The sequence below is a fragment of the Gorilla gorilla genome, chromosome 6, assembly GCF_029281585.2.
Source record: "Gorilla gorilla gorilla isolate KB3781 chromosome 6, NHGRI_mGorGor1-v2.1_pri, whole genome shotgun sequence".
NCBI classification, from domain to species: Eukaryota; Metazoa; Chordata; class Mammalia; order Primates; family Hominidae; genus Gorilla; species Gorilla gorilla.
In genome coordinates, this window is record NC_073230.2 from 122818424 (window position 1) to 122841567 (window position 23144).

The 23144-nt window shown below is 34.7% G+C and overlaps 1 protein-coding gene across 1 annotated transcript in view; it reads right to left on the minus strand.

Moving 5' to 3' along the window:
• Window positions 1-232: 232 nt before the first annotated feature.
• The window catches only part of PPP1R3A (protein phosphatase 1 regulatory subunit 3A), a 42296-nt gene continuing 19384 nt past the window's right edge, over window positions 233-23144 (minus strand). The window contains exons 2-4 of the mRNA XM_004046078.5: window positions 5739-5797; window positions 5516-5640; window positions 233-3603 (exon numbers count right to left, since the gene is read on the minus strand). Coding sequence (XP_004046126.3) covers window positions 1201-3603; window positions 5516-5640; window positions 5739-5797 — 2587 coding nt within the window. The 3' untranslated portion in view covers window positions 233-1200. The remainder of the gene's footprint in view (window positions 3604-5515; window positions 5641-5738; window positions 5798-23144) is intronic.

A 23144-nucleotide genomic window follows, 5' to 3' on the forward strand; every position in this document is an offset into this window, starting at 1 on the left:
AAACTATGTGAATCTTTGCATTGCCTATACTTGACTAAAATGATGAGTTTCATTATCATACACACTTAGCTATAGGTAATAACAGCAGTCAAAGTCACTGCTATACTGGATATTCATTTCTTCTTCAGATTTCCACATTACCTATTTGCCTACTGAAAATTCTGAGTTATCATCTAACAACCTGATAATCATATAATAAATATCACCAAAGACTGTTTTCTAAATGCATTTTGGGGGATAATTCATTATTTTAGAAAACATTTGAAGACAAAAATACAATGTGGAACAAATAGTCCATTTGGAATTTTTATTGTCATTTAATGCCTTATGCTTTATAGGTACAAATTCATTCTGAAGCAATGCTTGTGGAAATTTTAATTTACATTTTCAATACTGAATAGTTGACACTGAAATAGTTCAGCTGTGTTACAGTCTTCCCTCACAAGAGAAAAGCATTGCTTAAAGACAGGCCACCCACAGAATTTTGCAGAATTGAAAGATAATCTCCCAATTGTTTCAGTCTTGTCAGATTTTGCCTATGAATGCCCTGACTTTGTAGCTATAAAGAAGGTGTGTGTGTGTGTGTGTGTGTGTGTGTGTGTGTGTGCACGCATCAAGTATTACACTCAAGTGAACAGAATATGTTTAAGTTTGCATTTCAATATATATGGGTGTTTTCTTAAAAATATGAAAGGTTGAAATATTTGATCAATGAATCCTGATAAATGATACAGTGTTAAATATAAATTTCATGTTCAATACTAAAAGACCAAAAAAGTCCTCTGCCATTGTCCATGTTTTATCTGTTTTTTAAAACCGTAGGGGAAAATATATACTCTCAAGGGGAAAAAAAATGAAGCTTTATTGCAAGAGAAATGAATGCAAGAAATAGCACTTTAAGTAGTGAAGAGATGTGAAGCATTGCAACTTCATAGCCTGCTAAGGAGCAACAGCTGTACCTAATTTCAACTTGACGTGCTTCAGATCTCATATTCATATAGGTATTTAATGATCCAAACATAATGGTCCTATATAGAATAATTACTTATATGAAGGAGCAAACTTATTCGCGTCCCTTTTTAAATGATCCTTCAAGAGAAAAACTGCACTGGATCTTTGAACAATGAATAGTCCCATTCACCAATCCAAATGTTTGGGGTTAAATAGCTTATCTTTTAAGAGAGAATAGTAGTGCTGAGGTTACTTCTTTTTGACAGACTCTTTTTGTCTACCCTCTTCCCAGGATAGCCAGGACAATGACAAAAGGTAGAATGTCAAGCCAATCATTAAGTCATAATGGTAGACAGTTACAAGAAATATCAGAAACAAAAGGAAATAAGGTATTTTAGAGTTGGTATATTTTGAAAACAAAGATTCGTTGCCTTGAGCTTGACTTTCCTCAACAGGAAGACTAGTAGAAGCAGAGCTCTCAGATTCCTTTTTACCTGAAGTGTATAGTGATTTCCCAGAGCTTACTAATCCTTCATTTTCATGCCTTGCTTCTTCCATATTCTCAAGAGGTTTGCTGATTAAAATCATTGGCCCTAGAGATTTTTCCACACTATACTCTTCCGTTTGGAAAATCTGGCCTATGCATCTTTCTTTTCTACTACCTGATGTCACTATTCCTGAACTTCTGGAAACTTCTTCAGGTTTAGACTCAGGATAAGGGTGCTTCTCAATACCCTGGATTTCTCTTGTTGAATTACAAATATTTTCTGATTTCGTAGAAATAGGTTGGCTAGCCATGGTAGTAACTGCATTCTCTACAGCAATTGCCTGCTCATTAGTTGACACTGAAATTTCAGTATGATGTTTGGAAAAAGGAGAGCTATTCTGAGGAGCTCTATTAGTGTCTGAGTTAAAAGCAGAATGCACAATGGCATCCAAGTCTGTTTTCTTTGATAATTCTTGAACCTGCCTATGATCTCTGTTTTCTGAAAATACCGTTTTGTCTGTTGGTAACATTCCCAACTGTAAATCCAGTTTTGAAGTTGTTTTTTTATATTCTGTAATGACCCATGAGGATTCTTCCACAGATGTTATATTTCCAGTGCCACATTTCTCCCTGTCATGTGTCTTCCTAGGATTGTACATAGACATGGTTTCTTCCTTCTCCATTTCATCTACACGTACATTACAAATACCTAAACGTGATTCCTTTTCAAAATCATTGTCATAGATTACACCTACTGTATCTCGTTGACAAAGGGTATAATGTGAATCATCATTTCTCCCTTCATGTGGATCAAACGCTGTTTCCTTTACCTCGATGGGCCTGTCACTTAGTGCTGTCTCTTGAGGTAGCTTAGCAATTATTGCTTTTTCTCTAGCAGACATGCTTTCTGGAGTACTTTCTGATGTTGTCTTAATTATATAGGCTGTACCAGCTTCTGCTTTCTCAGTAATACCATGATCAGCTAGAGAAGACAGTTCACAGCACACTGTTTCTTGGCAGGTAAACAATTCTTCTGTAGTAGCTTTCAAACTCCTCGTATTATCTCTTTTTCCCCACACGTCTTCACAATCTGTTTGTCCTTTGATATGCTCTGTTATGTTTGTCTTATTCTCTCTTGATTTTCCCTGACTTTCCAGAACATTCCAACTTTGTTTATGCTGTGGGCTATTATCCTGATCTTCAGAATTAATCCCACCTGATTTTTCTTCAACTTGGAAAAGATAATCATTCCTCAAAACATTTCCAGTTTTTGATGAACAAACTTGACCAGTTATCCCTCCTAAAGCGCTGCCTTCACTGGTCAAATGATGATGCTCTGGGGTTAACACAGCTTCTTCCCAACTTAAATTTGTCCTTGGTGAATGAGACACATCTGCTGTGATTGCCCGGGTGGGGATTGCGGTATCTTCGCTCAGCAGAGTAGCCAGGTCTCTGTTACTAGCTCCAATCCCTTCCACACTTATTTTAGGGTTGTCCATCTTCCTTTCTTGGTCATGTAAGATTGTTTGGAAATTTTTTCTTTGTTTTTCATTAACACCTAAATATATTCTTTGTTCTTCATCATCCTTACCATTGCCATAATAATCTTCCTTAGAAGATCCTTCTTCTGTTGATTCTTTGAGACATGCCGACGTATCTGAATGGAAATCTCTTTGTAAACATCCCAAATCTTTTACTTCAATTTTTTTAGCTCCTCCTTCATGTTTTTTATTAAGGTTTCCTGCCATTAGTTGATCTAAAGAGGGGCAAGGTATTTGCATTGTGCCATTGCCATGGGCTGGATTAGCATTATCATCCAGGACTTCTTTGCTGCCAGTATGTAATTGCACTAGTTCATCACTACTAGTATCTCCCAATGATGGCTTGATTTCTCCCATATTTGAAGTAGTTTCCTCTGAAGGTTGATGTGTACAGTCATCTCCTGAGGAATATTTTTCATTGCAGTAAAAATCTCCCTTTACAGAGCTTTCTGCTGATGAACTTGGAGACAGAGACCTTTGGAACAAGTCAGTACATATTTCACCATGGATTTGCTTCTTCTCTAACCCCTCTGCTTTATTTGGAAAATTGACTGGATCTGTTGAAAATGTATTCCTTTCATCTCTGGAAGCAGTACTTCTGGTTCTTATTAAGTGTTGATTTATCTTATGGGATAAAAACAACAAAGAAATAATGACCATAAGATCTTTTAAAATATATAGTGAATTAGACAGGTTTTATTAACTTGGCTAGTAATTATCTGGTAGATTTCTTTGACTGATTTCATTTGTGGATTTCATATAAACTCTGGAAGCCAGATGTTTTGGGGAAATCCTTGCAGGCTATGACTGGGGAACGAGATTAGTAAGAAAGGGGGCCCAAATTTATCACTCTTCTTCCCAGCTTCCAACTATCACATTGTATTATTCAACTGTTCTTGCTTGTCATTGCACTTTCTCCTCACTTAGGCTATACACATTGATAGCTCCATGCTAATCAATTAGAGAGCAGCTTCCTGGGTGCTCCTTGCTGCATTTACACTTGCTGTAGGTGCCCCCATTACAGTTTCTCTTATTAATATGTTTTCTGCAAAGCCTCTGCAAACTATTAATAGCAAAACGTCACTCAAAGAAAAGTGAGGGAGTTAATGTCTCTGCAAATTCTGTTTTAATGACCCTCTGCCAACTGGTACTCAAATGTATTTGAGCTCTTCAGTGATGCCAACTGTCAGGATTTAACAGTGAGATGCCTGTGGTTTTTTTTTCTCCTCATAACTGACATTTGCATGATCTCAATAATTATATGCAAATCTTACATTTTCCCCTTCTTCTCACATAAGGCTCATGTTACTTGTCAACTGCACAGCTGTCTTGTAAGCCAATGCCTGTGGGTTCCACAGATTTGGTTGTATTTCTATCTATTATAGAGCTTCATTGTTTTATGCATTAACGTCAGCATGGAGCAAATTAGCATCTAAATTACAGCTCCCTGTTCATTTATTGGATGTACAATCTCAGTAACTTCTAAACAAACTTTTATATTTGAGCCTGCTCATCGTAATGAGATGTATTGGTGAAGTATGTGATTTTTCAGGGCCCTTTCATTATATTCTGTGGTTTGAAAAAAAATGGCCATGTTAACTTTCAGCTGGTGAGAATTCTCACAATGGGTGACAACTTTGTAGTTTCTTAAAGTTGGAGCAAAGTAAATTGCATACTTTAGTGATGCAGCTCCGCGATCACTATAGAAAAGGTGGAATATGTGGGGAAATAGATGAGCTCTATTTCTTTCCTGTTTCAGCACTGACACTTGAAGAGAAAAATGTCATTTTAATCTTAGATGATTATGAATCCATGTATTCCAATGATATGAGCTCCATCCAAATACAGTAAAGGATAAATTGCATTATGTGACTCATTTACTCCTATTTCTTCCTTTGTGATAAAAGTGCTGTATAAACCATCCCCCTTAAAAATTCCAAATAGATTGAATGCTCACCAACTATGAAATTTATAACAAATTTAATACTAAGTTGTATAGTACTGAATTTGTTTCCTGTTTTAAAATTATGGCACAGACTATTTTCTTTTTACTTGGTAATTTAATACTCTACAATGATATAGAACTTGGAGATTCTCACAAGGATGGAATTTTTTAAAAAATGCTGTTACATGTGAGAATCATAGACTTCTAGAGTAGGACAGGACACTAACAATCCTCTAGTCCAGCCCTCTCATTTTATAGATGAGTTTATGCTAAGTTATACACTTGTCACAAAGATTAGAAATGCACATCAGGATAGTGCTACCTCTCCTGTAATTCCTGCAAACTATTACTCAGAGCCACTGGTAAAGAGATAAGAAATGAATGTCATTAATTTACCACTGCAGAGACCAGAAGCAACATACAGAAATCAAAGTGCATTGTTGATCAAGCTAGAGACGCAAGGACAGAATAGGCTGTGCTTTCACATTTGCAAATTATATTAGTTGAAGCTATTGAAAGGCAGGCATTGCAGCATCTTTGAAGCAGAAATGGATTCATCTTCTCTAATACCGTGGCAACCAGAACACTTACCATCAACTCTAATTCTTTTTCATTATGTTCATCATGTTCCCTGTTTACATCTTTTACATTTCGATTACTGGCTTCCAAATCTTCCTTTTCCTCATGAGAACAAATGATTGTTGGGATATAGGTATCTGAAAAGTTAATATAATTGTGCCTATGTAAGATTGTTTTAATTGTAGACTTTCACAAAAGAGACAAATTTGGTTTTAAAATTAATGAAGAATATTACCTGTATTCTTTGGATTCTCAAAGTTATTTTCTTCTGATGTTACTGATGATTCTTCTTTACTGTTAAATTTAAAAGAAAATGTTATATGTTTTTCTGGGACTGCATCTTCTAAGTGTTTTTACACAGGGGGAAATTCAATCAGTAACAAGCCAAATAAACATTATATAGCCTTTCTTATTTTCCTATATTACTTGGGATTTTTTGAAATAAAAATGATCTTTTTGGAATGATGCAATAGTAAGTATTGGTTGTAGAAAAATTTAAAAGTAATTCAAACAATGCCATATTTCTAAACAGAAACACACTCTATTTCTTAATATTTAAGAAAATATATTAAAACTTATATAACCAAAGTAAAAATATATGTAAATGTAGACTATTCTATCTTCAATGAATTTCATCTTTTCAAGTGAGAATGTTTTTCTCATGGCTTAATGATAAAATTTTATGAACTGACAGTCTATTTATGGTCATGGAAATTGCTAACATTTCAATTAATTTTTTGTGTTCCATTTTACTCAAAATTCTTCCAGTTGGACTAACATTAACTCTCTCTCCAGAAAAGCAAAAAAACACAAAAAGTAAAAGTAAGAAAGAAACAAGCTAACTAAAAAACTGAAAGGCAGCTAAATTTATACTCAGTTAAAAGACTTTATATATGTATTGCCATAGGCCAATTTTAAAAGCAAGACTTTGGATCATTTATATGCAAGCATATACTTTCCTTCTTTAAAATGATTTGGGTTACATTTCCTTTTCTAGCATACCCTGCATACTGATTGTAAAAGACAAATACCTTTTTCCTTCAAATGTAATCTATTTGTAGTTGTATTTGTGAAGTCATTAGAATTTAGATTTGTCCATGAAACTCAGGAGGAAAAATGTTGGTAAAAAAAGCTCACTTTGTGTATAGTTATGTCACAAGTCAATTATAAGAAATATTTGGCGCAGCATACACATTTTCTTGTACTCTCTCAACTGAATTTCCTTATGGTGACTATTCTCAAGGACTTTTCTGCAACAAAAGAAATCTGGAAAGTTGGCAATGACTGATAAATTTGTGTAACAAGAGTCTAGACTTCATTGCATGAGCAATTCTGGTCCAAATCCCAGGAAGGCCAATTTTATATTCACAAATCATGAGAAATTGAAAATTCTTCCATCCTGACCATGCAAGAAGATAATTCAGTTTTATATATTTTTATGATTCATAATTTTAACTTTACTAAAAACATTTGGTATTTTTAGTGGGCCCACATATAGAAAATAATGCTTCTATATAAATATAATTTTATTAGAAAAATATACTGCTTGCATAATTGATACTGAATTTATAAATCCATATTGCTTAATGAGGTCAAAAACTATGCCAAGGTTTATTTTTACGAAATCCAACTGCAGGCTGACACACCTTCCCTTCTCCATGTACATGTTTATGTGCTTAAAAATATATAAACCATTAAACAGCATTTATTTATTCCTGCTTCGTCTCTATTCCCATACAATACTGAAAGTATTATTTGTAGAAGAAAAATAGTCAAAGATTTTTGTTCTTATCTAATCAAAATGCTACCAATCACTTCTTTAATTCAATTCTCTAATATAATTTAATTCTTAAAAAATGATCGAGTCGAAAGGACAGGAGCCTGCTTTCACTTATTTGGGGATAAAATAAGTATTCAACTATGTATTCTTATGTTAGTGTCTTAAAATGTAAATACAGAAATATAGGAGAAAAACTTCAAATTCAGGGACAAGTACAAATAAAAGTAGAAATAAATGAAATTTAAATATATGAAATATTTATAAACAAAAACAGAAAATACGTAAGATTTCTATGGGCAAAGTAATAAAATTATATCAAAGAATGTTAACAATCCTAAAAAAGTTGATAAACATACCATGTTCATAGATAGAAAATATTATGAAGATGTCAATTCTCTCACAAATTGATCTACAAATTCAATACTAATCAAAACACCAAAACATTTTTTATAGAATTTGAAAATATTATTCCAAACAGAAAAATAAAGGGCAAATGATGGCTAAAATGTTTCTGAGAAATAGCAGGGAGGAGGAACTTTCTTTATCAGATTAAGTATTTTTAATGAAGATTTATTTATTAAGATAGTGTTATATTGGTACAGAGTCAGGCAAACTAATGAGACAAGATTGAGAGCTTAGAACTTTGGTATATGACAAATGGTATATCCCGAACATTGGTATATGACTAACATAGCATGTCAGACAATAGGAAATATGGTACTTTTCAGTAAGTTGAGAGAGAAAAAATGGCTACCAATTGGATTTAGATCTTAAGTGTCAAAAACCTTGAAATTCTTAGTAGAAAATATATGTGAATATCTTCTGGGCCTAAGAGTAGGAAATATTTTCTTAAGAAAAAAGAAAACAAAGATTTAAAAAATTGGTCAGTTTAACTGTAGTAAAATTTAAAATGTTTATTAAGAGACTATGCAGTAAAAATAGAAGTTACAAAGTGGGAGAAGATGGTTTCATTACACAAAATCAACACAAATAAGCATCAAGAATACATAATGAACTCCTACAAATCAACAAGAAAGTACAAACAATTCATTGTGTGTAGGGGGACAAGGGTGCAGACATTTCAGAGAAGAGAAAACACATAGCCAATAAGTACATAATGGGATGGTCAGCATTATTAGAGAATAAATGAAATCAAGACCACAAAGAGCTATAATTTTATACTCATTTAATTGATAAAAAATTAAAAGTCTGTTAATACCAAGAGCTGAAGATGGTTGAAGCTGCAGGCTTTTTAAAATTTTTTTGGACACAACGTTTTGCTCTGACATCCAGGCTAGAGTCCAGTGCGCAATCTTAGCTCACTGCAACTTCCACCTCCCAGGTCCCTGTGCCTCAGCCTCTCAAGTAGCTGAGATTACAGGCACAGACATGTGACACGACATCCTGCTAATTTGTACTTTAATAGAGACGAGGTTTCACCATGTTGCCAGGCTAGCCTTGAACTACTAAGCTCAGGCAATCCACCCACCTCAGCCTCCCAAAGTGCTAGGATTACAGGCATGAGCCACCGCACCTGGCCCCCAGGCTTTCTTGTACATTGCTGGTGGGAGAATAAATAGGTAAAAACACTTTGAAAAACAATTTGACCGACATTATCTTCAAAATTCAACATTTATATAAATGATGACCACTACTTCCATTCCCAGGTGTATACCCAAGAGAAACTCTTGCATATATTACCTGAGATATCTAAAAGAATGTTCATGGTGTCATTGTTAACTGGAATGTCCATGGTGTCATTGTTAGCTATATAAGTCTTGAATCAACCCAAATCAACAGAAGAATAGATACAAAACTATTAATATCACAAAAAGGAGTATTATACAACACTCAAAATTAACACACCACAGAAACATACAATATGGATAAATCTTAGCAATATAATATTAAATGAACCGTTCCAAAGTATAACAGAGGACATTCTTTGTATTAAGCTAAAAACTACCTATATATGTAAATATACATATACCTATATATGTAAAAGACCCTTGCCATATATATTATAAATTGAAGTTATATATAACTATATATAACTCTGTAATGTATATTATATAAATATGTTAAATATTATATATAGGTATATATAGCTATAACTGTATAATTTATATATAACTATGTATATAGCAAGGGACAAGTAATTTTATATACATATATAGGTAGTTTTTAGCTTAATAAAAAGAATGTCCTCTGTTATACTTTGGAACGGTTCATTTAATATTATATTGCTAAGATTTATCCATTTGCTGTATGTCTCTGTGGTTTGTTATATATCATAAATTACATATATATAGCAAGGGATAATTTAATAATAAATAGTTACACTAAAAATAACTTGATTTTCAAGATATTATGGTTATATCAGGTGGTGATATGGTTTGGCTGTGTCCCCACCCAAATCTCATCTTGAACTGTAACTCCCACAATTCCCACAGTGTCATGGGAAGAACCCAGAGGGAGGTGATTATATTATGGGGGTGGGTCTTTTCTGCACCATTCTCATGACAGTAAATGAGTCTCATGAGATCTGATGTTTTTAAAAACAGAAGTTTCCCTGCACAAGCTCTCTCTTTGCCTGCTGCCACCCATGTAAGATGTGACTTGCTCCTCCTTGCCTTCTGCCATGATTGTGAGGCCTCACCAGCCATGTGGAACTGTGAGTCCATTAAACCTCTTTCTTTTGTAAATTGCCCAGTCTTGGGTATGTCTTTATCAGCAAAATGAAAATAGACTAATACAGGTGGGTCAAATTAGGGAGAAGGAATCAGGAAATGAAATGAGTAGAATTCAGTCACTGTTTTGGGTGGTTGTTTTGCAGGTGCTTATTAATAATTTGAAATATATAAATAGTTCAATTCTAGTTTCAAATAATTTACGAAGATAGAGTACTCTCTGGCCCACATTAGAGGATGTCTATTAATAAAATGCCACTCTGAAATTCAAAGTACTAGTCATATGACCAATTAGATCTAAAGAGTTGAATTTAAGAGCTTTAGAACATTTGAGAAAAAAGACAAATTGATGGTTGATGATGATAGGGCCCAGGACTATGACAATTGTGACATGAAGAAAGTATACTTTTGAATATCTCTCATTTCACCTTTATGTTCCTCGAGTACTTTTTGATAAAGGAGAGTTTCATATTTTTCTGTGGCTAACACAGTGCCTGACACATAATAGTGGCATAAGAAATGCTGTTGAGTGAATAAATGCACAGCATCGTTTCCACCCTCCCTTCTCCTCTCTACCTTTTGCCAACATTACTATGACAGTGTTCTTCTCTTATTTCTTCATCTAATTTCAGAAAATAATCTAATATTTTAAAATATGTATATTTTTGTTTATCTTCTAAGACTTAAAGTATTACCCCTTCAGAGTTCAGGACAATGTTTTCAATTATGGAGTCAATAATGAGTCGAGATTTAAGCATAATTTTAAAATCATTATAATTTTAGAAATTAAAAAGTAAAAAAGAAATTAATTAATGGAACAATACTTTGTTTCCAGTGTACCTTAAATTATATAATATAGTCATCTATATTATTTAATCATGGTTTTTCTAATAGATATTTTAAAATATCTGTGTGTCACAAATTATAACAAACACTGAGAAATGGAAAATAAATATGCCCTAGTTTCTTATCTCAATGAAGCTATAATGTGAAGATGGAAATAGACACATCAACAGGTAATTATAATTACTATAAGTGATAAGTATTATAATAAACAATGGGATATGATAGATATTCTCTTAGAAATAAGAAGAAAGGACAGAAGTTATCAGGAGACTGTTGGAGAAATCAGTAAGTTTATCTCAAAGTTACTAACATTCTGATTTAGGTTTTAGGGATAACTAGAAGTTTCCCAATTAGAAAAGAATACAGCCATTGTAGGCAGAGGGAACAACAGGTCGCCAAAGACAAGACTAAAAAAGCACAAAACGGCCAGGTGTGGTGGCTCACGCCTATAATCCCAGCACTTTGGGAGGCCGAGGAGGGTGGATCATGAGGTCAGGAGTTTTGAGACCAGCCTGGCCAACATAATGAAACCCCATCTCTACTGAAAATACAAAAAATTAGCCAGGCATGGTGGCAGGCACCTGTAATCCCAGCTACTTAGGAGGCTGAGGCAGAATAGCTTGAGCCTGGGAGGAGGAGGTTGCAGTGAGCAGAGATTGTGCCATTGCACTGCAGCCTGGGCGATGGAGCAAGACTCTGTCTCAAGGAAAAAAAAAAAAAAAAAGCACAAAAGAAAAAGTCACATCTAGAAACAATGAAATGTTCAGAGAACTGGACTCTGTTTGGGGAAAGAATGCCAAGGGGTAGAATGAGAATTAGTTCAAGCCAGATTGTAAAGGGCTTAGCATAGCTGGCAAAATGAGGTTGAATTATTTAGGTACTTTTTAACCAGTGGCATGGGGGTTAGGGCTAAACAGGAGAGAGACATGGTCAGATTTACATTTACCAATGTATTTCTGGAGGTAATGTAGAGGAGAAACTGGACGGGATGAGCCACAATGGAGCAGAAAGACTAATCAGAGGCTCCTGAAACATTTCAGGCACAAAATGATATGGGCAAAGGGTACTATTAATGAAGAAAGAGAAAAAGAACCGAATATGAGTTTTAATTTTTGTTGTAGCATCAATATGCTGTACATAGATTTTTTAATGCCCTTCTCTACCCAACCTCAGTCGCATTCATCAGAATTAGAAATCTACATTGCTGCCCCTTCCAAGACCTAAGCAAAGACAGTTAACTGAGGGGTCCTGCACTACAAGTCAGCAAGGTCTTGAATTAATCTGCAGATTGGTTTTGATGTTTTATGTGCTGGGTGACTTGCTTCCCAGGAGTTTATGTGGACACCTTTTTCAGGGTTCCTCCCTAACCTCTGGCACACATGTCTAGATGGTAAACCAGCAAGTTATTTCTAGGTTTCTGATTCCAGTCGTTCACTGAGGAAAATAAAATGTTTTCTCATTCACACTAGTCACCTGGGTCCATAACATTCTAAGGAGTTCTTACCAACCTTTAGAATGCCCCCTGGGGCATTCTACTAGATGAATTTCTAAGGAACTAGAAATCAAGTTCGCAAAGGAACTTTAAACATCTCAGCTGTTTAGAAGCCCTGTTACGTTGTCTCTCCCCTCTCTCATAAATACAGTAGATCTCAAATATAACAATAGTTCCCAGAATTGCCTTTCATGTCAAAAACTTCAGGCCCTACCTCTGTAAAATCTAAATTAATATAGACCTGTATATGGAGGTGAAGATGGGGAATAGAGAATGATGGTGCTAAAAATTTCCTAAAATGATTTTGATGAGAGGCCAGATTTGCAAACTCCTAGTATGGACAACAATGCATCTCACTACCCCACTGGATTTAGCTGCTCCTCCTTAGATGATAGGTGGGAGAGTCATTCCTTCAGTTGCAATTCCTGGCCCCAAACCCAGTTGCCCTGCTTCTTACTAGTTTCATATGAGTTTAAAGCATGCTTTGCTACTATTTACATAACTCTTAAGATATCAAGAAATAAAGAATTATGCAGAGGTTTCTAATTTGGAGATCTAAAAGGATGGAACCACCATTACTTGACATGGAGATTTAAAAGGAAAAGCGTGGGTGAAAGAAAGAGGATAAGCTTTATTGAAGGAAACATGTTAAACTTGTAAACTCTAACCAAATGGGAAGTGAAAACTAGTGTTTGTTGAATGGAAAATGCCCAGATTGACATTTTTTCCTTTTTCCCTTACAATATCATTGCACAAAGGCTTGCACTATCTTTATAAGTTGCAGTAAATTTTCCCTCACTTCAAAGAAATGAGACATAATATTGAAATTTTATGTGATAACTTCTAGTAGACATTAAATAAATATGCGCTGAACATAAGAAATGAATGTTTTCCAGGCAATAGTTACACTTGTAAAATGTAGTAGCAATTTTAAATTTATAGCAATCTGTATTTATTCATTCAATCCATCATCATTTAACAAATATTTAGTGAGTACCCACCAATTGTGAAATGTTGTGCTGTATTACCAAAAAAGCAAGACGGAGTCCCTGCTCTCACAAGCTAATGGGGAGAGTGGACAAGTACATAAAGCAACAGCCCCAGGGTATGATAACTGTGTGCTCCCTGAGGAACAGAGTGGGGTAGGAATACCTTCTAGAAGGACATGGCCTGTAAGCTGAAACCTAAATAAGAAGCCTTAGCTAGAGAAAAGGAGAGAAGCAATTCCAAGCTTAAGGCATTATATGCAAAAACCTTATCAGTAAAAAAAAAAAGAATTATTCTCAACATGTCAAGTAATCCAAGATACAATTTAGTAAAAATGAAAGACTAAAGGCCCAGGGCACCAACCAATTGGTAGTCAACTAGCTTAAGAGGCACAAATTCAAACCCAAACAGTGCCTCTCAAAATGTGGTTCACAGACCTCCTATGTGAAAATGACCTGGTACTTATAACAAATGCCATTCAGGGGCCAGAAATCGGATCTACTGCATCAGCATCTCTGACTGGGCAGTGGGAATCTGCATTTTTAACTGGAACCTCAGAGTTAGCTGAAGTGCACTAAAATTGGATCTACTGAATCAGCATCTCTGAGTGGGCAGTGGGAATCTGCATTTTTAACTGGAACCTCAGAGTTAGCTGAGGTGCACTAGTGCTTGTCTAACTACATATATTAAAAAAGAATATCTGCAGGCAGACATTCAGACTCCAGGAATGTGATACACGAAGTGCCTCTTTACATCTCAAACTTTTCCAGCAAGTTACACACAATTATGCCATAGCTCTACGCACAAAAGAATAAATGTTTGTGTGTCTCATATGCACCCAGGAAAGAAAAAACACATTGAAGAATAGACCAATCATCTTCTGTGACTTACAGAATAAAATAATGAAACATCAATGGGGTAGAAATTGAAGGACATTTTCAACCTATCTAATAAAATAAGTAAGCAAAAATAATTTGTGTTTCTAAGTCAGCTATTAATCATTCAAAAATGTGAGTTCTACAGACTCTTTACCTCTGAGCCCCATGCAACTTACAGAAAGATTTATTTTACTTGTTATGCCAAATTCCTCTCAGATTTGTAAGAGACCTCATACTTGGATTGTCTCATCCCATCATTTTATAGAGAAAAGAAAACTAAAGCCCAGTTAAACAATATGGCAGAAGTCATAACCAACTAGTGGCAAATCCATAACTAGCTCCAAGTTTCTTAGTCATTATGTTAGTGTTCTTTCCATAAAGGGTCAATTTGTGGTGGAAAAAAAGCAAAAAAAAAAAAAAAAAAAAAAAAAACCTGCATGCAAATCTCAGTATTTCCGGTTACTTAACACTTACTAACTCAATTACTCACCATTTGACTTTAGTCAAGATACTTAATCAATCTCTCTGCGCCTCATTTTTCTCTAAAATCTTGCCTACTCCTAACACAGAGTAATTATTTAGCATAGTTTCCAACACATGAAAGTGTTTAATAAATTATTATTGTTATTAGGAAATGTAGTAAATGGCACACTGATCATTAATTCTACATTATCACAAAAACCAATTTGTATGCTGCTTCTTTTACTCTGAGTTATCTATATGTTTAATGTTTACCATATTCTCTCATATCTTTAATATTCAAGGTACTTCTAAGAGTAAAATTTGCAGCCCATGATAGCATACTTGCTCAGCCATGTAAATATACCCTTATTATCAGAAGAGCACCCTTCAAAGAAAAATCATTAGATCTTCAGTGACAGTAACCTTTTATTTAAAAGTATCCTCTCTAAACACAACGGACACTGGCATGATAATTCGCACCTTCTTTCATTACCCAATTGATTTATTCAGTGCCAGGATTTAGGCACCATGTTAATATTACTGCAGTTTCTGGATATGTTGCACTTTTGCTTTTGGAATTACAATTAATTTTAACACTGTCAAAATGTAGTCGTTTTTAGTATAATAATATGGTTTTTCCAAAGGTCCTATAATGCCATTGTGCTAAAACCCCATATGTCTCTTAAAAAATGAGCAAAACCTCTTAAAGATCTATGCCACAAAGTCTAAGTCTGATGCAATGGAATTACCCAACCAGTTAAGGTGAATGGCAGGATTAGGTTGTAAGCAACAAAGTCTAACTCTGCTCTAAGAGGAATGAAAATGTTGGCATGAAAAGGGATCATTTCCAAAGTGAGTCATGAATATTGTATTTGTGTCTCCTTAACACTCAGCCTGAAAGTGCTCAGAATTTTCTAAACAGGACCAAACTTGGAATTCTTGGGCATCACCTCTCACTCTATGATAAAGAGCTAAAAAGTAAATGTGAAATTACTCAAGTTCAGACCAGCCCTCTTTGTTCAAAGCTTGTGATCTCGTTTCTTTTGCTCTCCTTCTCTCCACAAAAGAAAGGAAAATAAATGACCTTTAAAATCAGAGATATGAGCCTCCTTTGAGATTTTTTAAAAAGTCACTCAAGAATAGTATATCATTGGCACTAAGTGGACACATACAGAAATGTCGAACAGGTTTTCCAAGGGTAAATAATTATATAGTGTATTGTGGACTGTTTCTTTTCATAATGTTATGTTGCAGCTTCTCTAAAAATTGACTTTCTAGAATTCTGCCATTTCATAGCCACTCATATATTGAAGAAAGGAAGAAAGTAAAGACTTATACTTAACAATAGGCAAAATTCATAATACATTAGCCAACTACTACAGCTTAATATATTTTCCTTTGGTGTTACAGTACTGGCTAGTCTTCTCTTGATCAGGAATAAAACCAAAAGCGGAAGAGGAACATTTGATTAAAAGAGGGATCAGTGTCTAACTGTGAAGAGAAGCGCCTGAGGAAAAACAAATTTAAGGAACTATGCAGAAGGAATTAAGGATGAAAAGATGCATTAGGTTCAGTTTCTTGATGATAATGCCAGAAATGAAAACGAAATGAATACAGTTTGGCATGATTAACAGGCATTGAAAGAAGCAAAAAATAATCTCAAGAAAAACAGTGAGAATTTAAAAAATGTCTTTATATTCTTCTATGCTGAATCTGGGGACTAATAACTGACACAGTAAGGCACATCGTTTTGTTTTGGTTTTGACCGACACATTGTTTTTTTGTGGGCATCACATTTCTTATCTGTAAAGTGAAAGCTCTGGATTAGATTAGAAGGCCACAAATACAATACACTCATGCTGACCTTTCTCTCTAACACTCATGGCAAGCTCTGATAACAGATAAAGGGACTTCCTTGCTGCGGGCATATTGAGCCCCACTACCTTTCTTTTACACAGCCAGGCAGCCACTACCCATCAACCCCTTCATTGCTCAAAATGGAACCAATTTCACTTCTCAGCTTTAATATTAAATAACATGTCTTGCAGTTTAAGAGCTCTACATCTGTATAACTTAAAGGAGTATTCTGAGTATCATTTAGAGGTATTTAATTGAAAAAATTCTTAATATTTTTCAAAAACAAAAATGCTGGTAGAATCAATAGAAGTAACTGCTTACCTAAAATTGCAATATAGCCAAGGATAAATTGTCAATTAAATCATAAGATCAATATTATTAATTTAAATTTAATACCACAGAAATCTCACCTGCATAGCTTGTGAGCTAGTCTTATATTATTTCTACTACACGTAATGGAATGGTTTATTTCTGTGATATTTTATTTATGGCAAAGAAAACCTTTTCAAAAGTAAAACATTACCAGTATGTATAATTAATTAAGAAAAATACATCGAATATACCTATTATATAAGCTAATTTGTTAATTTTAAAATGTGACTATAAACCATGGAAAACCACAAGTCCATTGGGGAAACTGTACTAAACTGCTCAAGCATTCAAGTAACTTAGAACATACCAATATGTTTGTGACCAGATTGTTTCACTGAATTATCTTCATCTTTGCATAAAACTGAGTTGTTGCATTTCTAAAAATCTTCTCTATTTCAATATCTAGGTTAGAACATTGCCCAGTACCTCGGAGCTTGATCTTACTGAAAACAAGAGGTACTTTGCCTTATTGATCCAGGAAATTTCAACAGCAGACAGAAAAGCAACTGAAAAACAATCTTATTGGAGAATTCTTTGCTAAATCTCTCTTCAAAAGTTTCTTCATTTTTTTAACTCTTCAGTTCCTACCAAGGATAACAGGTCTAAATTTGCTTTGTTGTGACAAAGTGGTAGGTGGTGGTGTTTTTTTCTAGCTCACCCCAAAGGAAATAGGGAGAAAAGACATTTTAGACTTAATTCTGTGATTGAATTGGGCACCACGTGCGATTCTGTAGAGCTGTGTACTCTCCAAAGAGGCACTCAATTGTCAGGATCTAATGCATAACTAAGTAGAATCTGGGAGGTCCAAGTGCGAACCAAAAAACATTTAGGTTGCTTTGGAATGAGATATAATTACAAGCAGCATTCATAAATTGTAAGCTGAAGAAGACTTACAGATAAAGCTGGCCCAAAAAACTCCATTACAACCTGCCAATCATATTCAATCGAGAGAAAAATACAAATGTTTTTCAGCTATGGATACTGGAACAACTGAATATACTTCAGAGAGATACCATTAACAAAAAACTCAAAGTTATTGGCCTAAAGTCCTTATTTTACCTGCGTTCTTAAACAACAGTCACCCTTGGAACAGGTGGGTAGCAAGAAAGTAGTGATTGTCCAGCTGAGAGTCTTGCCACCTCAGAAGTCTTATCTCCACAATTCTGTCTCCACAATTTCCTCACAACATAAGTGCTGACAGCTTTATACTACCTACAGCCTTCAAAAATAATCAGTGTATTGTCATGTGTGTTTTTTTTCCTAAGGATACTAAATTTCAGGCATTATTTTCTTCATAAAGATGCTAATTTTTTGTGATTGTATAAAAAATCATTATTAGAGTCATGACCACTGAGTCAACTAATTCCATTTCAACAAAACCTGTTTCCTCCATGGAATCTACAGCAAACTTCACCTAAGTCACCTGATTTGTTAAATATTGAGCTCTAACCTCCAAACTCTATAGTATTTGAATTAACATATTATTTTGAAAACTGTTGTTAAGAAAAGATGATCTTAAATGTAAACCAATATTCTCAGTATATGTTTGGAAGGGTTTGGAGAAGGAATGAATACAGGAGGACATGAGACTTTCGAACTTTGAAATCAAATCATTCAGAAGTGACAGCCCTCAGGAGAGGAATATCTTACCCAATAGGGTGGCAGGTGTGAGCTCACAGCATCAAACTGCAGCCACTCACCTGAGCATGTGTGGCCTCTAATGTTCCCCAAGATGGGATGTTTTCATGTGGTTTGTTTATTTTTTAAAGAGAACAAAGTACCAAACTTCAACTTTTTTTCCCAGCTTCTATCTCATTCCTGGCTCTTGACAAAGAATTTCAAATGTGTGTCAATAGCCCTCCCATTATCTGGAGAGTAAATCATGTGAAATGATGCATAACTCAATAAAAATACTGGAAAAGCAATGCTTCAATATGTTTTATGGTAAATCATAGATTTTACCTTTGTTAAAAAAAACACCAGATATCTTAAATAATTTGGACTAATAAAATTAAAGCATGCCAAAGCAAGTTAGAATGTTAAAAGTAGTCACAACAATGAAGTGAATATCTTATTTAAATATTAACTTTAGAAGCTATGAAGTCATTTTTTAGATCCTGGGCACATTTCTGGATTGCTATGCAATCAAATATATGTCTAGTATTTCCTCTATGTTTTTGTTTGTATTATCAGTTACTGCTTTATAGTTTTTATAAGTGGTTAGATGCCTCTATGATATGAAATCTGTTGGAATTTATATCTATTTTCAAGCAATTCCATTTTACAAACATATTTTCAAATTATTCTACTTATGCTAATCATGCCATAAATTAATGTATCAGGGAAAACAGAAATACAGTAAATTGGGTTAGTTTGCATTAAAATCCAAACAAGAACCGTATTATTAAACTGGATTTGTATTTAACAGCATTTGAAAAGTTTTCTACGCAGATTCAGTAAGTCTTAAAGCATTATTTCTAAATTTAATGCTTTGATGAACTTACGTCACACATTAAAATAATCTTAATGCACCTTTTTGTCAATTCTTCAAAATAGTATTACAAAAGGAAGAGAAGAGAGGATATATTTATAAAGCAAATGAAAAAGAACTCAATGGAAGCCTATTAGGCTACCTGTTGATGAGCGTATGAGAGTCATTAATATGCGGATCATTGACATGATAGGCCATAATGACTCCTCCAGGGACTATCAGTCTATTGTGTCAGAGACTAGTTGGGGATTCATTAACGTGCAGACGCGTGACTTCTTAATATGCAAATTATGAACGCAAAGCACTGAGGCATACCTCACAAATGTCCACATTTTGTGTTACACATTTTCTTTGTCAACCCCTCACCCACACCTTTTGTGAACTATTTTGTTTCTTCCATCCTCTGTCACAGATTTCTTCATAAAAGAGCCTACACTGTTATGGAATCTACCGCTTCACATTCAGAGAACTCCTCCTCTTCAGCTCATGGTTTTTATTTATTTATTTATTTTGGTTTTGGGTTTCTGTTGTTTTTTACTTAAAGCTAGTTTATACACACAAACCACTTGCTTGCACCGTTTTGACTAAACCAGTCGAAGTTCAGTACAAAATCTGCTTTTATATTTTTCTCCAATGTGAAATTGGTTTTTGGCTAATGACATATAAAGTGAAGAAAGCACTTGTTTTTAAAAATGAAACATGAGTAGCATAATTAGCAGTTGAATAATTTGGACTGAAGGTGGGTGGGGAAAACATAGTGGAATGGAATACCGAAAAAGAGAGCAGAGAAAGGCCCAAGAGAGGACACCAGATAAAAGAATGCAATTAAATCAAGTAAGAGTATTTGATACCAATGTAACACAATAAATGAGGAAACAGATGTAAGCCACTCAATGTCTGGCATACAGCAAGCAAGCAGGAAGCATCAACTATTATTATTATATTGGCATTTTGCATTTATGCAAAAAAAATGAATAGACACATTCCCTTTTGAAAAAATATGAAAAAAACATATGGAGTAAAAGTTGTTCAGTCTTTGAACTAACCGTCTATGAAGAAGGGAATCAAACTTACATTCCTGCAACAGAATTAGCTACAGAATCCATGGAAAGGTATTCAAGTATTTTTTGAAGCCTATTCACATGCCATGTTATGGAAAATATGTTATGGTATAACTTTTCATATGAGACTTTAAATGTTGCTTGTATTCACTTTCTTGACACTTTATTATTCTAGCGTGATCTAAAGTACAACACAATCTTTCATTACTATTTCTCTCTTAAATTTCAGGAGATACAGACTCTTAGTTCTTTACTTGTAAACTCCATATATCCTAAGCACTGCAGTGGGTCTACAGAAGTCTATATTTATTGAGTATGAAATAATTATATCTCCATATAAATTAATTTGTATAATTTTTCAGTTAGCTTTAAGGTCCTCACTATCTTGAGGAGATCCTACATAGATTTTATTTGATTAAAACTCTTTAAATATGAGGTAATATGTTTTAGAATAAATTATGCTTATTAACATGATTATCACAAGCAGCTAATTACACTTCTTATTCTGGCTAACGTTAATTTCAACATTAAATGCCAGAAAACATCAAATAGTTACTGGAGTTCGAAGCTGCCGTGAGCTATGATTGCACCACTGCAATCTAGCCTGAACAGCAGAATGAGGCCCTGTCTCTTAAAGGAAAAAAAAAAAAAGTTATGCAAATTATGTAGGAAGCTTAGAAGTTTACAGTAGAGACACCATCTTATATTCGCTGGAGCCACCCACTGGAGGGGATGAAAGAGGTCAGGATGAGCTTGTAAGTGCCAAGACAACTTGCCCCATTGAAGGCTTTTGGGTCCCTGATTAAATGAGTAGAATTTATTACCAGAAAATCCTAAGATGAAGTGAGAAGCATTCGCTAAAATGACTACTGTTGAAGATTAGTATAAGAGCAATATGGTGTTCTGGAAAGGTCAAGTTGAGAACCTGATAAAAGGGGAAAGGCAAACAGCAGGTCACTGAGGAAATGGACCACGCACTGGGATTGCTAAAGGAGTGAAGTGCAAGAGCCAAACTCTGCTGAGATGCAGTTATGTTGATAAGGATAGGGATCTCTGTCAAACTTTTAACAAAGCAGCACAGGACATTATAGTCAACACTTGGAAGGACACTGCTACCCAGTGGGTTTAAAGGACTCAATCCGTCTATTGGATATGATACCAATTCAGAGTAATGTTGGATAAAATTCAGCATGTGTTCATTCAAAAAATATTTAATTTGTACTGGGCTAGAAGCTAAACCACTAGCTCAGGCTGACATGGAACAAATTCTGCCTTCATAAAGTTTACAGTCTAATGAAGGTTAACACAAAACAGACTTTAAAATCACAGCTGTAAGCTTAATGATTGGGGTAGCATGGAGTTCTATAGAAGAAAATAATAAGAGAACTAAGTCAAACTCAGAGAACAGAGGTGGCCAGGGAAGGCCTCCTGGCAGAGGGAGCATTTTGTTTGAGTCCTGAGGGCTTAGTATGACTATTGAGATGAAGAAGACAGAGCAGAATATTCCAGGCAGATGGAATATCAAGGGGCATGGTAGTGAGAGAGATATAAGTGTCCAACAAAAACAACTAAAAGATGAGTACAATTAGATCTTAGTGACAAAGATAATGATAAAAATTTTCTCTTTGACCAAACTCTAGCCAGGCTCTTTAGGCCCATGTTATTGACTAGGCCTCAACCCTGGCCTACACAAACTACAGCCTCTCAACACAAATGCTTTTGTCCTCCTCCTTTCCCCACAATAAAAGACTTAAGCAAATACTAACATCTTTTCTAAAGCTCAAGGCCATATTTCTAGGATGACCCTAGCCATACTTAAAGTGCCTGCTTCAGAAAGCTCAAGGCTGCCAAAAGAATTTATTGTTCATTCCAGCCAACACCTGAAGATAAGGCCCTGGCCACCATTTCTTAGAGCTTTTACTAAAAAGGGCTTATAAGTGTAAATCCTTTCTCTGTGTGTTAAGATGTATATGTATGTCCTACAATTCAGTATTGTCTTTTTCCAGGGCCTGAAAGCCATTTCATTAAAATGTAATCATCAGGAAGGATAGGGTCTCTATTTCCCAGTCTATGGAAGGATAGAATCCTAACTAGAATTTCAAGCTAACAGACTGACTGGTCTAATCAGCATTTATAAAGACCAGTACTTTGCAATTTTTTGGTTTTCTGACTCTACTAAGAGTCAGTAACTCACCTGGATCCTATTTGCCCCTTCTCTACTTAAAAATTCTCCCTTAAAAATGCCCAGTCACCTCTGTACCAATTCAAGCTGAGTTCAGTTCATGATGTACCCCACTTCCTTACTGCAGTAGTGTATTGTTGATTAAAATCTGTGCTCACCACTTCATCCAATGTCTTTAAAAAGAAAAATGAATACTTTCTAAAAGTTTACTTCATTCTAAATGAAAATGCCACGCTGTGTGATGTACCTTTTTTCCCAAAGAAATGTTTCCTTTTGTCCCAAGTCATCACTGATGGAGCAAAGTATCTTTAATAAATATATAAAGCTTATCCTTTGTATCTGAATGTCCCACATCCTTAATATTGTTATTAATACTTAAAAATACTTCATGCCACATTTTCTAAAGTGTTGTTTTATTTGGATTTACTAATTTTTGTTTAAATAGCATTATTCTTTTTGTGGATAGTGTGACTAGTTACAAGATTTTCATTATTTTTTAAATTATAACTCAAAACACCAGTATTTATGTCCTTTGTTTACATC